This window comes from Protopterus annectens, chromosome 13.part0 (genome assembly GCF_019279795.1).
Source record: "Protopterus annectens isolate FY-2018-M chromosome 13.part0, PAN1.0, whole genome shotgun sequence".
NCBI classification, from domain to species: domain Eukaryota; kingdom Metazoa; phylum Chordata; order Ceratodontiformes; family Protopteridae; genus Protopterus; species Protopterus annectens.
Window position 1 is genome coordinate 839129096 of NC_056747.1, and position 17999 is coordinate 839147094.

The 17999-nt window shown below is 40.1% G+C and overlaps 1 protein-coding gene across 2 annotated transcripts in view; it reads left to right on the forward strand.

Annotated features, from left to right (window-relative positions):
- The window catches only part of USP32 (ubiquitin specific peptidase 32), a 3310274-nt gene that overhangs the window by 1918972 nt on the left and 1373303 nt on the right, over positions 1 to 17999 (forward strand). For both annotated transcript variants that reach the window (XM_044054559.1, XM_044054560.1), the window contains exon 17: positions 1139 to 1293. In XM_044054559.1, coding sequence (XP_043910494.1) covers positions 1139 to 1293 — 155 coding nt within the window. The remainder of the gene's footprint in view (positions 1 to 1138; positions 1294 to 17999) is intronic.

The window sequence follows — 17999 nt, forward strand, 5'->3', positions numbered from 1 at the left end:
GGCATCAGGCCAGTGCACTTACTAGCCAGTCACTGAAATTTACCCAGAAAAAGTACACTGGCCTTCTCTGCTAAGTTTCTGTTTTCAGACTGGAAGAGCTAGAATTAGCTGTTATTCAGTGTGCATCTGTCTTAGAAGTCCAGAAACTCTTAAATGATGACTTCTAGAGGATTTTGTGACCCATTATTACAGTCAGTCATAGTGCAAGGATGTTATGAAAAGAAATAATGCAGGACTGGATATAACAGAATATTGTAGAAAAATTACCACTCAATTGTTAATTGTAAACTCTCCTAGCCAAGTATTGTTAAAATTAGTTTTGCTAGCTATTGCACCTTAGTGTTGTTTTGCACCAGCTACTGAAACTGAATTTTATATCTTTTATATTTCCAGTGTCATACAGGATTTTGTAGCTTAAAATATCAGATATCGGCTTAATTCCAGTTTATTTCTTTTTCCTGTTTTGTGAACAGATGTTTTACCTTCACCAAACATTATATCCGTAAATTTGCATTTGTTTTTGTGTTTCTCTTTTGTATTATTTCTTGTGTGTGTTGTGCATTTAATTTGTATGTAGTTGTCACTTTGGGTATTTTTATATGTGGGAATAGTATCGCCTTAAAAAGAGTAGCAGGAGGGGTGCTACTCTTGTCATAAGCGTGCATTTGATTACTTTTGGTTTGCCTCTGTTAGTAGTTACGTTTGCTTGTTGATTGGGTAAATTGTGATGGTTGATCATTAAGTCTGTATCAGCTGATTATGAATGCAGACTCCTTCACTGATCTAGTAGTTAACATTTGCAATTCTGATTTCTGTATAACAGTAATACTGGCAGTCAGAAATAGGCGATGCAATGTACTGCACTACTGATATAGCCTGATGAAGTACAAACAACTTCAGTTGTATATAGTCATTCATTTGTTATGACCTCTGAACATTCCAGCAGATGTAATTGCAGTCTTCTTCCTTAGCAGGGTGGTAAAATCATTTCAGATAGGCTGAAATTTGCGGTAATGCTACTGAATTTAAGAACAGTGCTCTTAAAATTTTATTTTGTGGCATTAGTATACATCAGATTTAAATTGTGTATGTTGCAGACTAATAACTTATTTAACTTTTTTTTTTTTTGTAAATGCAGGAAACGTACCATCTCCAAATGCACCTTTAAAACGAGTATTAGCATATACTGGCTGCTTTAGTCGTATGCACACCATTAAAGATATTCATGAATACCTGTCACAGAGACTGCGAATAAAAGAGGAAGATATGAGACTGTGGCTTTTCATCAGTGAGGTAAAGTATATTTTGGACTGTCTTTCTTTATATCTGAATTTGTGCAGTTAAGAATGAAGATTGTATAGAATGATATGCTTAGAAGTCAATCTAATATTAATAGGGTGTGTGTGTGCTTCTATATGTGAATGTGTGTACACACACACACATATATCTATGTAGAATGATAGTTAGCTGTAGTTTATAAACTATACTTGTTTTCTGTCCTGAGTTTATGAAGAGTATTGACTCATTTTATGCGTTAGCGGTATAGTTGTTAAAATTTTCTACCCACCCATGGCAGAGAGTTAAGGCATCTTTGTACAGCAAAATTAATCCAGGTTGGGAATGTGCACAAAGTCTTGACAGCTACCATTGGTAGGGAAGATTGACTGTCACATGTCCTGTTGTCATTTTTTGCTGATGAACCAAACCAGCAGATGGAACAGGCACGCAACGATGTAGAAATACACCACTTTAATAGTTTGAAAACCACACGTTAAACAATATTCCACAATTTAAGGACGTTTTTCCCCAACAGCAAGGGACTTCATCAGAACAAATGAATGCAACAACCCAGCCATTTTATATATACATACCTCACCCCAATTAATCATGTCTAATTGTTTAATAGAAAGCTTTAAAACATAATAAGCTAAAACATAATATAAACTCAACCTATACATACTTGAAATATATTCATCATCTTTTTTCGGCTGTTCCCGTTAGGGGTCACCACAGCAGATCACCTGTTTCCATTTCTTCCTGTCCTCTGCATCTTGCTCTGTCACACCAACCACCTGCATGTCCTCTCTCACCACATCCATAAACCTTATCTTAGGCCTTCCTCTTTTCCTGTTACCTGGTAGCTTCATCCTTAGCATCGTTTTCCCAATATACTCAGCATCCCTCCTCAGCACATGTCCAAACTAACGTAATCGTGCCTCTCTGGCTTTGTTTCCAAACCTTCCAACCTGGGCTGACCCTCTAATATACTTATTCCTTATCCTGTCCACCCTCGTCACACCCAGTGCAAATCTTAACATCTTTAATTCTGCCACATCCAGCTCAAACTCCTGCATTTTTGTCAATGCCACTGTCTCCAACCCATATAACATAGCTGGTCTCACTACCCTCTTGTAGACCTTCCCTTTCCCTCTTACAGGTACTCGTCTGTCACAAATCACTCCTGACACTCTTCTCCACCCACTCCATCCTGCCTGTACTCTCTTCTTCACCTCTCTTCCACACTCACCGTTACTCTGAACTATTGACCCCAAGTATTTAAACTCATCCACCTTCGCCACCTCTACCCCTTGCATTCTCACCATTTCTCTATCCTCCCTCTCATTCACACACATATATTCTGTCTTAGTCCTGCTGACCTTCATTCCTCTTCTCTCTAGAACATATCTCCATCTGTCCAGGGTCCCCTCCACCTGTTCCCTACTCTCACTACAGATCACAATGTCATCTGCAAACATCATAGTCCACAGGGACTCCTGTCTGATCTCGTCTGTCAACCTGTCCATCACCATTGCAAATAAGAAAGGGCTCAGAGCTGATCCTTGATGTAACCCCACCTCCACCTTAAACGCATCCGTCACTCCCACTGCAGACCTCACCGCTGTCACACTATCCTGGTACATATCCTGTACCACTCTTACATACTTTTCTGACACTCCTGACTTCCTCATACAATACCACAACTCCTCTCTAGGCACCCTGTCATATGCTTTCTCTAAGTCTACAAAAACACAATGCAACTCCTTCCGACATTCTCTGTACTTCTCCATCAACACTCTCAGAGCAAAGATCGCATCTGTAGTGCTCTTTCCTGGCATGAAACCATACTGCTGATCACTAATCATCACGTCCCTTCTTAACCTTGCTTCCACTACTCTTTCCCATAACTTCATGCTGTGACTGATAAATTTTATCCCTCTGTAGTTACTACAGCTCTGCTCATCACACTTATTCTTAAAAATCGGTACCAAAACACTTTTTCTCCATTCCTCAGGCATCTCTCATTTTCCAAGATTTCATTAAACAATCTGGTTAAAATCTCCACTGCCATTTCACCTAAACACCTCCATGCTTCCACAGGTATGTCGTCACGGCCAACCGCCTTTCCATTCTTCATAGCTATCCTTACTTCCTCCTTGCTAATCCATTGTACTTCAAGATTCACTATCCCTACATCATCCAACCTTATCTCCCTCTCATTCTCTTCATTCATCAACCCCTCAAAGTACTCTTTCCATCTCCTCAACACACTCTCCTCGCTTCTGAGTATGTTTCCCTCATTATCCTTTATCACCTTTACCTGCTGCACATCATTCCTAGCTCGGTCCCTCTGTCTAGCCAATCAGTACAGGTCCTTTTCTCCCTCCTTAGTATCCATCCTTTCATACAACTCTTCATATGCCTTATCCTTAGCCTTCGCCACCTCTCTCTTTGCCATGCACCTCATCTCCTTATACTCCTGTCTACTTTCTTCATCTCTCTGACAATCCCACTTCTTCTTTGCCAACCTCTCTCTGTATACTCTCCTGTACTTCCTCATGTCTCCTTGTCGTCCTTCCTCTGTCCAGATGTGATACCAAGCACCTTTCTAGCTGTGTCTCCCTTACTAGCTCTGCTGTAGTTACCCAGCTATTTGGTAACTCTTCACTGCCACCCAGTGCCTGCCTTAACTCATCCCTGAACTCCATCAAAACCAAAATGTTATTCTAAGATACTTTTTAACTTTAAAATACTAGCTATACTAGTCATTTTATTAATTCCTGGGTACTCCACAGCATTCAGTCACAGCTGCCATTTGAGCTCACTGATGTCCAAATGTACATCTAGGCATTTTCCCTGTATGTCTTTTTTTAAGCTGTTGTATTACCAGGAACTTAAAAGTGTGCCCTTTTTGTCATGCACATGCCTGCTCAGGGCACTAGTTGACCTACAATATTTATTGTCGCCCAAATGCTCTCCAATTCTGTTCTTGAATTTTCTACAGGTTTTTCCTATGTAAAATATAGGACATTGTTGGCATTTCGCCATATATACAACATTAACACTGTTACAGTTAAAATGTCCATTAATAAAAATATTCCTGTTGTTCAACCTGAAAAGTTCCCCAGTCTCCATAATATAGGGGCAATAAATACAATTGTTGCACTTAAAATTACCTAGCTTTCTGTTACAAAATTCAGGGGTCAAATTTGTTTCCAAAATGTCCTTGAATGACCTGTCCTTCCTGTATAACAATCTGGGATTTTTACCCACTTTAAGTGCAACATTCGATTCAGATTGTAAAATATCCCAGTTAATATTAATAATGTTAAATATGATGTCTGCATCTTGGTTAAAAGTGATGATTAAACTAGTTTGAATGTCATTGAGTTTACTTAAAATTTCCCTATCTGGTGATATCCTAGATGTTCATCGTGTTTCACTGTTGCAGTCATTACATTTGGGCAATCTGCTGGCAGGTTGCCCTCAGTCGGCCTGATTAACAAAGTTTTGGGTCCTGTGTCGGTTGCTGTCCCTTCTTCCATGACGTCAGGTCATCAGGGGTATAAAACATGCAGCCGACGCCATTATATCAATCTTTCTTGCTGCGCGGAGCCCGAAGCCGAAGCAGTTTGCAAGTGCCGGTCGGCCGACTCCTGAAATTTTCATTTTCAAGTTTCAGAACCGAAGTCTTCAACTAAAAGCTAAGTACCCCGTTGGGGAAACTTTTTCTTGCTCCTTACCGATGTCAGTAAAAGTTAATAATTGCATTATTTGTGGGAAGCAAATACCTCATAAGGATTTTCATTTGTATTGAATTCCTTGCCTAGGCCCTGACCACGACGTACCTTGCTGTCAGTTTTGTGTTTTATTTAATCAGCGCACTATCCGTCATCGGTACATTTTTGCGTTTAAATATTTCGGCTCTAGGTTTAATTATCCAGAAATGACGTCGGTTAGCCATCCGACTACCGGAATACTGAAAAAATGCAAAGAAAAAGACAGAGAAAGGCCGTTTAGGTCCAAAACTGCCGACGACGCTTCTCCTAAGCCAGTCGCCAGTTCGCCGGTACTTAGTGAGGCCCTTTCGCAGCCCCTGATACCCGCTACTTCTGATTCGCAAGCCTCTACTGAGACCCAGTCAGAGTCCGGTATGCCGCAAGATGCTTCACATATGGAAAACCATGGATGTCTCTACCTTGGATGGGTCCAGAGCTGCTGAGCAGGCTCGGCTTCTGAGGGTGTATTCAGGCCTACAGACTTGCATATTAAACCAACTCCAACTTCAGTACTAAGGCCTAAATCCCGACCTATGTCTAAAAAACCATGCCCAGGCCACATGTTCAGGCCCCTATGCCTAAAAAACAAATGATCAAAATGGCTGAAGATTTAATTACTCTAATCAGGGGTAGTCAACCCCCCCCCCCCTTCCAAGAGGCCTAGGCTTGAACTTGACTATGAATCTTCTGAACAGGACTCTGTTTCTTCTGACTCTTCTAATGATCTGGATTTGTCCATACCTACTTATGAGGACTCTGATGCAGAGGATTACATTCCCTCTGTCTCTCTGCCTGAGGATTTCTCTTTTGGGGAAACTTTACATACCTTAAGGGAGTATTTCCACTGGGAAAGTCAGGATTTCTCTGAATCCAAAAAGAGGCTTAGGGATGTCCTTCTTCCTCAGCATAGGCCTTTGGCTATACCTCCTGTACTAGACATTGTTGATGTGTTTTCGGAATCCAGTATGGCCCCTGATTCCTTGCCTCCAGCCCCTAGCAAACCAGACAGGTACTACAGGGTTCCTGAGTCCCACAAATTCCTTTTCAAGAATCCTGTTGCGGACCTGAAACCATTTCTCAGGGACCCAAGGGCATTAAGGCTTCTACTGCTAAAAATCCTACCCCCTTCTGATAGAGACTCCAGGGCGCTGGATAGATGGGGTAAAAAGGTTTATACTTCTGCAACCTTAGCCATCAAGGCTTTAAACTGTCAATTCCATATGCTAAAATATCAACAGCATATCATAGGATTGCTTAAACAGAAAATTATGTTGATTTCTGACTGTGTGGAGAATAAAGATTTACAGGATTTATTGCATTCAGCTGAACAAGTTGGCAAACATACTTTGCAATGTGGTTTTGATTCTTTAGAGGCCTCTTGCAGTGCTGCTGTTACTGGGTCTGTGCTTAGAAGGCATGCTTGGCTTAAGGAGCAATCTCTGCGTGATCATGTTAAAGCAAAACTTTTGGATGCTCCTTTACAGCAGGACCGCCTGTTTGGCAATAAGGCTGAAGAAATTCCAAAAAAGATGGAATATAAAGCTAAATCTATGCAAACTGTGAAAAATTCCTTACAAGTACAACCTCTTAGATTTAGTAGGCACTGACCTACTAAGAACTGGTCCTTTCCAGCTCCTTCCAGAGCCACTCCATCCAAACCCAGACATTCCAAAAGCACCAGGTTTCAGTCTCAAGGGACTTTCAGAACTAAGCAATGGGGTGCTTCCACTTCCAAATCTGGAAACAACAAGGCACCACCCTATGGTAAACAATCTCAATGACTTCCCTTTAAAATTACCAAGTACTTACCTCTTAGCCGCCCCTTTGTGGGGAAAACTGTCTCTTCATTCAAGCAACTGGCAACTTATAACTCAGGGCAAATGGGTTTTAAATATAGTGTCCCAGGGATACAGATTTCATTTCCATACACTGCCAACTCCAAACAGGTGGCCAGACCTGCCCCAAATCAGTGGGCAGAGCTTCAGAAACAAGTACTTTCCCTCCTAAACATGAGAGCTATTTAACTAGTACCAGAAAAGGAAAAGGGACAAGATTTCTATTCCAGACTTTTCCTGGTACCCAGAAAAGTACTCTAAACACCTTTCTAGACATTCCAAAATTCAAGATGCTGACTCTTCACCAGTTACTTCCTATGCAAGGCAAGGATGCCTGGTTGGCAACTCTAGATTTAAAAGAGGCTTACCTGCATATCCCAATCAGGGAATCTTGCAGAAGATACCTACGCTTCAAAGCAGGCTGCATGCATTATCAGTTCTCTGCATTTCCCTTTGGCTTGTCTACTGCACCCAGGGCATTCACAAAGTGCCTGGCTCCAGTAATTGCATTTTGCAGGAAAGAAATATTCAAATATAAACAAATAAAAACACAAAATTCACAGACTCCACCAAGCTGCTTTAATGAAGAGCTAAAAGGCTCCAAAATACTAAGCGCTTTCACCATCAAAACTCATGGCTTCTTCAGAGTAAAAGGAGCTCACAATCACATTATTTAAATACAAAATTCCATCCGCACATTAACCAATCCTATTTCTTGCTTAATTAACACTATAACATAATGTTCATTGGGATTGTTAATTAAGCAAGAAATAGGATTGGTTAATGTGCAGGTGAAATTTTGTATTTAAATAATGTGATTGTGAGCTCCTTTTACTCTGAAGAAGCCATTAGTTTTGATGGTGAAAGCGCTTAGTATTTTGGAGCCTTTTAGCTCTTCATTAAAGCGGCTTGGTGTAGTCCATGAATTTTGTTTTTTTATTTGTTTATTTTAGTGGTTACCCTGTTGGGTTCAGTGTTTTTTACAAATATTCAAATATATCCATAACTGGACGATTGTCTAATTCAGGCAGAAAGCCAGGTCATTCTTCTAAAACATCTGGCATTTGTAAAAAGAGTTCTAACCTGTCTAGGGTACAACATAAATGAAAATAAATCTCAACTGGTACCCCCTCAACAAATTACATTCCTAGGTGCAAGCTTGAATACAACTGCCCAGATGGCTTTCCTTACACCAGAAAAGCAAATTCATTTGATGACTTACTTCAGACAGGTGGCCACAAAAACCCTGCTATCTGCAAGGCAAATACTGCAAGCTTTGGGGTTCATGGGCTCCTGCATTCTTCTAATTCCATATGCAAGACTGCATATGAGGAAACTTCAGTGGTACATAAAAAGTTTATGGAGTCAACATTGTCACAGCCTGTAAACAATGATTCCTGTCATACCTTGCCTGCGCCTAGAGTTTCTGTGGTGGACAGAGGCCTGCCACCAAAACAAGGGACTGCCATTCACACCACCCCCTGTCACCCAGACCATAACTACAGATGCATCAGACTATGCAGGGGGGCTCATCTGGCAGGGAAGTGCATTCATGGCAAATGGAGCCCAAATCAAATGCACCTTCATATCAATCAAAAAGAAATGCTAGCTGTACAGAATGCACTGACAGCCTTCAAGGACTACATTAATCAAGGACAATTACTGATAAAGGCGGAAAACACCACGGTTATGTGGTACATAAACAAGCAGGGGGCTACACATTCCTACCCCCTCTGCAGACTAGCCATGGCATTGTGGAACACGGCCTTGAGCTACCAAGTACAACTACAAGCCCAATTCCTGCCAGGAAAGCTGAATGTTCTGGCAGACGAACTAAGCAGAAATCTCATGGACCCACACGAATGGAAACTGAAACCACGGATTTTCAGCATGTTGACACGCAAATGGGGGAGCCCAAACATAGATATTTTTGCCTCACCCCAGAACTACCAGTTGGACAAATTTTGCACAAGAACTCTTCACAAAAAAGACTACAAAGTGGATGCTCTGTCCTTCAGCTGGAAAAACCTATCAGTCTATGCCTTTCCCCCTCTGCCTCTGCTCTCTAACGTTCTACTAAAAGTCAAACAGGACAAACCAAAAATGATTTTGATTGCTCCAGACTGGCCTCGCCAACACTGGTACACACTTCTGCGCAGTGTGTCACACATTTCACCATGGCACCTGCCTCAGACACCTTCCTTACTGTCTCAGCAGGAAAACCAAATTCTGCACCCTCAGCTCCAAACATTGAATCTTGCAGCTTGGCTAATCACTTAAATCCCCCCTTAGCATCCCTCAGCAAACCTGTGATGGATGTCATTTTGGAGGCGAGAAGACCTAGTACTAGAAAATCTTATGCTGACAAATGGAAAAAATTCTGTGCCTGAAATCAGTCTCAAGGGATGAGTACAGCAGTGCCTAATTTACCTCAGATTTTGCAATACTTAACTGAGATGCTTCACAAGGACCTGTCTTTTTCTTCCATAAAAATCCATGCCTCAGCCATTTCAGCTCACAACAACACAGAACCCCCCTCTTCTCTCATCCTCTTGTAAAGCAGTATCTCAGAGGGGCCAAAAACTTGAGGCCACCCAGGAGATCTCCAACCCTTGCCTGGGACCTTAACTTTGTATTGGAGAAACTCAGTCTACCCCCTTTCGAGCCAGCTGCTACTGCAGACTTAAAATTTCTTTCCTGGAAAACAGCCTTCCTTTTAGCAATCACTTCAGCTAGAAGGATATCTGAATTACAGGCCCTTATGGCAGTGGAGCCTTTCATCACCTTTCATGCGGACATGGTGTCTCTCAGGACCAATCCATCATTCATGCCCAAGGTGGTATCCAGTGTGGCTTTTAATCAGTCCATTAATTTGCCAACTTTCTTTCCCAGTCCACAGAACAAAGGGAAGCAGATCCTGCATTCATTGGATGTACTACTTGGACAGGACTAAATCTCAAAGAAAATCTGAACAACTGCTGGTAGCATTTGCTGCAGGGGCAGAGGGAAGGCTATTTCAAAGCAAACCATTTCTAAATGGGTAAGCCACTGTATTCATTTCTGTTATAAGCACCATGGAAAACCTATTCCCCCAGGGGATCAGATCTCATTCCACCAGGGCTGCATCTACTTAAACAGCCTTTCTCAGAGGTGTTCCTGCCAGGGATATTCTAGAAGCTGCTACCTGTAGTTCAGTTCATACTTTCACCAAGCATTATCACTTACCAGTTTTCTCTAAATCCAGAGCTGGCTTTGCCACTGCTGTTTTGCAGGGCCTTATAGCTGGTCCTAATGCTGTATAAATCCATCCTCCCAACCATAGCTTTGGGACTCTACCCAAATGTAATGACTGCAACAGTGAAACACAGTGAACATAGTACAGTTGTTCGAGTGTATTCACTGTTGCAGTCCTGGTTACCCTCCCTCCAGCCCCCTGTTTTTCTCTTACTGTACCTCTACTTTCTTTTACTATGCTTAAAAGCCTTTTGGTGTATTTGCTTTTGTTTGGAGGTATATTTTTGTGTTTTTAATTTTATATATATATATATATATATATATATATATATATATATATATATATATATATATATATATTTTTTTTTTACTACTCATTTGGGGGGCACCTGACATCTGGGGCAAGAAAAACTGATGTAATGGCGTCTGCTGCATGTTTTATACCCCTGACGACCTGACGTCATGGAAGAAGGGACAGCAACCGACGCAGGACCCAAGACTTGGTTAATCATGCCGACTGAGGGCAACCTGCCAGTAGATTACCCAAATGTAATGACTGCAACTGTGAATACACTCAAACATCTACTTTTATGGTAAGTGTACACAACTGTACTTTTTGTGTCCTAAAATGGGCTTGTAAATCCCATGATCACATTTGTTTTTTTACTTCCATACAAATTTTGTTCAAGAAACTACTAGGATAACCCCTTTGATCAAATAACTGGATTATGAGCTCTGTTTCTCTTAAGAAATCTTCTTGCTGGCTAACCATCCTGGCAGCCCACACCAACTGTCTCTTAACTACAGATTTCTTCTGATGGTGCAGGTGCCAGTTGTCATAATCTAGGTATGAGTTAGAAAATGTCGGTTTTCTGTAAATATTGGTGATAAAACTCTTACCATGTTGATCAATTTTTAAATCCACATCCAGATAGGTAATATTTTTTCTGTAATATTTGTAGGCAAACTTCAAAAAATCTACAGTATCATTGATGTAAACCAAAAACTTGTTTAATTCAATCTCAGAACCCTTCCAGATCAGAAACAGGTTATCCAAAAACCTGATGTAATGTATTATCTTGGAGGCAAAGGAACTTTGCATAACATATTTTTGCTCCCAAAATGACATAATTAAGTTTGCAAATACGCTGCCCACATTGCTACCCCCTTGACTTGCTTGTAAAATTGCCCTTCAAAATATACATAATTACTTTTAAGTACTACCTCTGTCAAGGTGACATATTTATTAATTTGATGCTGGTCAAATTTTTGGGTTCTAAATAACTGTTGTTCTAACCATTTTAGTCCCTCATCTTGGGGTATTACTGAAAATAAATTGCATACATCCACTATGACCATAATTAGATCACTGCTCATGTCCACCCCATTTAATTTATCCAAGAACTGCCAGGAGTCTTTATTAATGTAGGTAAAAATTTCCAAAGCTTTTTGCATATTAGAATCCAAATATTTACTTATGAAACAGGTCTTTGATCTTTTTCCATCCACAGTGGGGCTGAATTTGGGGTCTTTCAACTCTTTGTGAATCTTCGGTATTCCGAAGATATTAGACACCATTGGGGGGTTCATTTCGCATATAAAAATATTCTTTTTCATCTATTTGTCCTTGGTACAGCATGTCTTCTAATAACATGTCTATCTTTTTGTTTGTCACATTAATTTCATTCACAGAACTTTCTACATACGTTCCATCCATAAGCAATACAGTCATTCCATCCGGGTCTTTATCATAACATCGAAGTTTTAAAACTTCGAATGTTCTAATATCGACCCGTTTTAATCGAACGCTAAAAACAGCGAAGCTGCAGAACACCGAATTCGTTCCTAGGGAAAGAATTCAGTTGGCCTGTTCTGTGACTTCGGATCACGTTCAGGTAAGTGTGTGATTGTGTGGTTGTTAGGATTAGGGCATGGGTTAGGTGAGTTAGGGTTAGGGCGCGGGTTAGGTGAGTTAGGGTTAGGGCGTGGGTTAGGTGATAGTGTTAGGGCATGGGTTAGGTGAATTAGGGTTAGGGCGCAGGTTAGGTGAATTAGGTTTGGGGAAGGGTTAAGTGAGTTAGGGCGCGGGTTAGGTGTGTGCGATAGTGACGGACCTTAGGGTTAGGGTTTGGGTTAAGGTAAATGGATAGATAGTAGTGTATGTATAGTTTAGTGTAGGGTTAGTTGTAGGATTACAAATGCATGTGTGTATTGATGTTTTTTAGGTGTGCTTGTGTTGTGTGTATGTATTTCGGAATAGCAAATTTTTTCTCAAGGAAAAAATTCACTCTTCTGAATGTTTGATGTTATGTGGTTTAGATATTTTAGGTTCGATGAAATAGCATTCGCTATTTTCATCTTTCGATAACATGATATAAATGCATTCCGTCCATGTAATCCCCTTTGTCCATGACAAATATACCATTACCTTTGTCCGGTTTCATAAACTGAACATTTTGATTTGTTATTAACTCATTCAATAACTTCTCCTCTTCAGTGGTCATATTTTTTGTTGTTGTTTTCTCTTTGCCTCTATTGTTATTGAAATGTCTAATATCTTTCTCGCATATTTTTTCAAACAGACCTATCAAGTTGTTTAAAGGGGGATTAAATATGCTTGGCTTGTGCATCGTGCCACTTGAATCCTGCTGTGTACCTGCAACACTATTAAACCAGACTTTCAGATTTAATTTTCTAGTAAAACATTTCAAATCAGTCAATGTATTAACAACATTGGCTCTCCTACAAAGAACAAAGGTAAAACCTTTTGCTAATAAATTGGCGTGGGCTACATTCAGTACAGTATTAGAATAATTGTAAATTTTAAAATCTCCCTTATTGTAAATAATGACGGGTTCCAGTCCACCATGTCCATTGTCTTGTTCTTCTAAACAGTGCAGTAAAATGTCTAAATTACAAGTTTCAGCCTCACAATCATCTTGTGCCATGAAGAATTGACATTCATTAAACACATTTTCATCAACCAAACCCCTTATGTCGCTATCACCTTCATCATTTAATTCCCTTAAGCTTGTACAGTTGCAGCATTCTTGGTTTGTACTAGAAATAGCATCGCCATTTCCCCCATGTATGGCCACAGTTCCAACATAAACGTCATCCAGTGATGTTAAATTTTCACAGTCGTGGTCAATAATGGTGTTAAGCGGGCTACTTACTGATGGTAAAATACCCAAAGTTATGTCCATTAACACATCTGCTAGGGATTCCAATTTCTTGTCGTTTTTGGTCTCGCCCCCTGCCCCACATAGTCCCGTTAAATATTCCTGGAAAAAGGCTGCTGTTGGTTCTTTCCTCATAGTCATTCAGAACGCTGTACAGTTTCATCCATGTTGGTCGCAGAATGGAGACACTGAAGCTGTTCCTGCTGATGTGTCTTTGGGTCTTGCATCATTTCCTGCCCATTTCTCCTCAGCTGATTCGCTCGCTGCCCTTGATGAACTTGATCGTGGGAATGTGGATAAACTGTATCTGACCCATATTCATTAAGATCTCTCTTAATTTTATTCACTTTTCTGGAACAAATGGTGGAAGATAAGTTTTCCACAGTGTGGAAAACATTGTTGTGTGAAGTTTGAAACTGGGCAAAAGCCAAATCACTCAATATACAACTGTTTTGCTCATCTAGTTTTTTAACAAGAGTGTCCAATTTCCGTTGATTGTACTTTATCATAATTCTCATCAGCTCTATGCCCGAATGATCAAACAATGCATGTAGTTCTTTAAGCATTTCAGTGTCCTCATTTGCACCATTAGGGTATTTCCACAGTCTTAAACCCTGGGGCACCTGCCCCAACTCTATTTTTGTCAAGATACGCGGTTTCCATCTGTAATTTTTTGTATGCCAAAAGATCTTTCTCGAACATTTTTAGTTTGTCCTGAATAGTTCTGTTTTGTTCTAAGTCCAAATTTAACAAAACATTTCCTTCATTAAACTGAAACTTGTTTACCTTCCATAAGCTGATGTCATCACCATTCATATCATTACTTGTTGGGTTGATTTGCCCTCTGATAATATTCCCATCCTGAACCGAATGTTCAGGGCTTGAATTAAATAGAACATTTTGTGTTGGCTGGTTTAAAGGGTAGCCAAGGCTAGCAAAAATGTTATTAGAAACATTTTGTTTGTCCATTAAAGTCTTAATTTGCCTGGTGTGAACAGCCAACTGCTGGTTTATTTGCTGCAACAGCTCTAAAATCTCTCCATTCAGAGCCAACTCTCCCATGCTGATCAAAACACCAAGTATGTCTTGCAGCAACAACAAACTGAAGAACCAAACCAGCAAATGGAACAGGAAGGCAATGATGTAGAAATACACCACTTTAATAGTTTGAAAACCACACATTAAACAATATTCCACAAGTTAAGCGCTTTCTTCCCCAACTGCAACGGACTTCATCAGAACAAATGATTGTAACAACCCAGGTATTTTATATATACATACCCCACCCCAATTAATCATGTTTAATTGTTTAATAGAAAGCTTTAAAACATAAAAAGCTAAAACATAATATAAACTCAACCTATACCTACGTGAAATATATTATATGTGTAAAATCAAACTATATTTTACATAGGAAAAACCTGTAGAAAATTCAAGAACAGAAATGGAGCGCATTTGGGCGACATAAAATATTGTAGGTCAACTAGTGCCCTGAGCAGGTATGTGCAGGACAAAAAAGAGCACACTTTTAAGTTCCTGGTAATACAACAGCTTAAAAAAGACATACAGGGAAAATGCCTAGATGTACATTTGGACATCAGTGAGCTCAAATGGCAGCTGTGAGTGAATGTTGTGAAGTATCCAGGAATTAATGAAATAACTAGTATTGCTAATATTTTAAAGTTCAAAAGTATCTTAGGACAGCATTTTTGTTTTGATTTTACACATATAATATATTTCAAGTATTTAGGTTGAGTTTATATTATGTTTTAGCTTTTTATGTTTTAAAGCTTTCTATTAAACAATTAAACATGATTAATTGGGGTGGGGTATATATATATATATATATATATATATATATATATATATATATATATATATATATATATATATATATATATATATATGTATATATATATATATATATGTAGATATATGTATATATATATATATATATGTATATATATATATATATGTAGATATATGTATATATATATATATATATATATATATATATATATATATATATATATATATGTATATATATATATATATATATATGTATATATATATATATATATATACATATGTGTATGTATATATAAAATGGCTGGGTTCTTGCATTCATTTGTTCTAATGAAGTCCCTTGCAGTTGGGGAAGAAAGTGCTTAACTTGTGGAATATTGTTATCGTGTGGTTTTCGAACTATTAAAGTGTTGTATTTCTACATCGTTGCCTGCTTGTTCCATTTGCTGGTTAGGTTCTTCAGTTTGTTGTTGTTGCAAAATATATTTCTTTTTGCTGATGCAAGAGACACAATTCTATTCTTGACATCTAGTGATAACTTAGTTACATGTCTGTTTATTTCTTTGTCTGAGTAGAGGAATGATGCAGATGCATTTAGATGTATGTATAGAGGCATTCACTTCCTCTGACAGAACTATATGCTGCATCTCTAAAACAAAATGTAATGTGGGGAACCCTCCAGTATGATTGGGTGTTTTCCCCTTCTTAGGTTCATAGGTAGGTACTAGGCTATCTGCCCGAGGGCATTTATAAGCCTAGCCAGAGTGTGTCGGCTTTCGCCGCCCCATTGATTAATTAACTGATCCTCTGTCAAGCAGAGCCAATGAAGTGATCCCAGGGGTGTATTTTCTGTTACTCATCCACTCGTCAAGGTTTCTGTTGAAGAGTGTTAGTGAGTGAGTGCCTGATGTAATTTGGAATTTTGTTCCAAAGCATGGGGAGTCTCTGTGATAGGAATCTATCCCTCCACCATGTTCTATTTATTGTTGTGGCAAGGTTTAGCTCACTAGAGCGCGTGGCTCGCAGTGACTTGGATTTTTTTAGGTGGAGCATGTCCATCAATTCTGAGTTGGACATGGCTTTGTAAGTCAGGCAGAGATCACCTCTGAGTAAACGATATGCCACGGAGTACAGCCAGAGTTTTTTCTGTCGGGCTGCATAGGACATATGTTTGAGACCATAATCCTCTTGGTGATGTACTTTTGTGGTCTTTCCAGCTGTTGGAAGTGTCTTGTCAGGTACATCCCAAATGGGGCATTGTACTCTATGATGGGTCTTTAACGAGTAGAGGGGGCACTATAACCTCTTTATTTCTAGATGTGAACCCTTTAGTAATTAGATGGGCCACATAGAAGGATTTCCTTACTACTTTGGCAATATAATTGTCAAAGAAGAGATTACTATCTACCTGAGTCCCCAGATCTCTTATTACCTCTTCTGTATTAAGGGGGCTGCCACCTATGTGGTAATTTGTGGGTGTTTTGTTTTCCCAAATGGGACGACTATGCATTTTTTGGCATTTAGCTTGAGGCCTTGACTTTGACACCAGGTGTCAGTCTTAGTAAGGCCCTTTTGGAGGATGTCCGTGTCAGCCAGAGAGTCAATTATGGCTCCCAGTTTGCAGTCATCGGCAAACTTGGTTAGCCATAGTCCTCCTGTGTTTGCCTGTACTTCTGAGAAGTATATGCCGAACAGTAGGGGTTCCAGGACCGAGCCTTGCGGGACACCACTTGTGACTGGTTTAGAGTCGGACCTGGAGCCCGCTATTCTTACCATTCGAGTTCTGTCTGTAAGCCAGTTGGCAACCCATCTCATGACATAGGGGTTTATGTTCAGGCTGGTGAGTTTTTCTGTAATACCCGAGTGGGGAATTGTGTCGAAAGCCTTGGCGAGGTCAAGGTAGGCTGTGTGAACCACCTTTCCCTTGTCTATGGTCTTGGTGACTGTCTCGAAGAAGTCAGCCAAGTTTGGTAGGCATAATCTACCCTTAACAAAGCCGAACTGGGTCGGGTCAAGTGTTTGGAGGTTCCCAATGTCTTTGTTAATGAGTTCCATGATGATGCGCTCCATAGCCTTGCAGACCAGGCTAGTCAGGCATATGGGGCGATAGTTACCAGGGTCAGTTGTGGCCCCTCCTTTGTGGAGAGGAATAACCATTGCTTTGCGCCATTCTATGGGCACGTAGCCTGTGGAGAGGCTGAGGTTGAACAGCGTGTTTAGGTGGGGGTTAGTTAGTTAGTTCTGTAGTTCATGCAAGACTCAGCCTGGGACACCATCTGGCCCCATTGACGCTGTGATTTTGGCTTTTGGAAGGGCTGTTTTCACCTGTGCGTCTGTGATTTTTGGGACACTACACTTTTCCGGTATTGTTGTGGGCCCATTTGGAGGTGAGAGGGGTGTGAAGTTTGCACTGAATCTATCTGCCAGGATGTTGGCAATATCAGTAGGTTCAGTATATTTTGTACTATTTTGCACTAGTTCAGTGCATATCTGCGAGTTGCCACTTAGATTCTTAGCATAGCTAAAGAAGGCTTTGTGGTTATCTTTTGAATCCTTGGCTGTTTTTCTTTCGAAGTTGGCCTTGGATGATTTCAAGAGGGACCTTAATTTCTTACTGATACTGATCAGGGATGTCTTTCCTTCTTCGGGTTTGCTTTTTTTCTGAACTAGTTTCCTCCTTCTGTTGTATGACCTGTTTATTGCAGGGGTCCACCAAACTGGTTTTCTTCTCTTAGAGGAGTGAGCCTTGGTTTTGCTAGGTATGGCATGATCCATTCATCCTTGTAGGTGCTCATAGAGTGCATTTGTAAAGGTTTCTGCATCTTTGGCAGCGTTATCCTGTAGCGTGGGGGCTGTGAAACTTACCACCTCTGTCTTAAGTAATG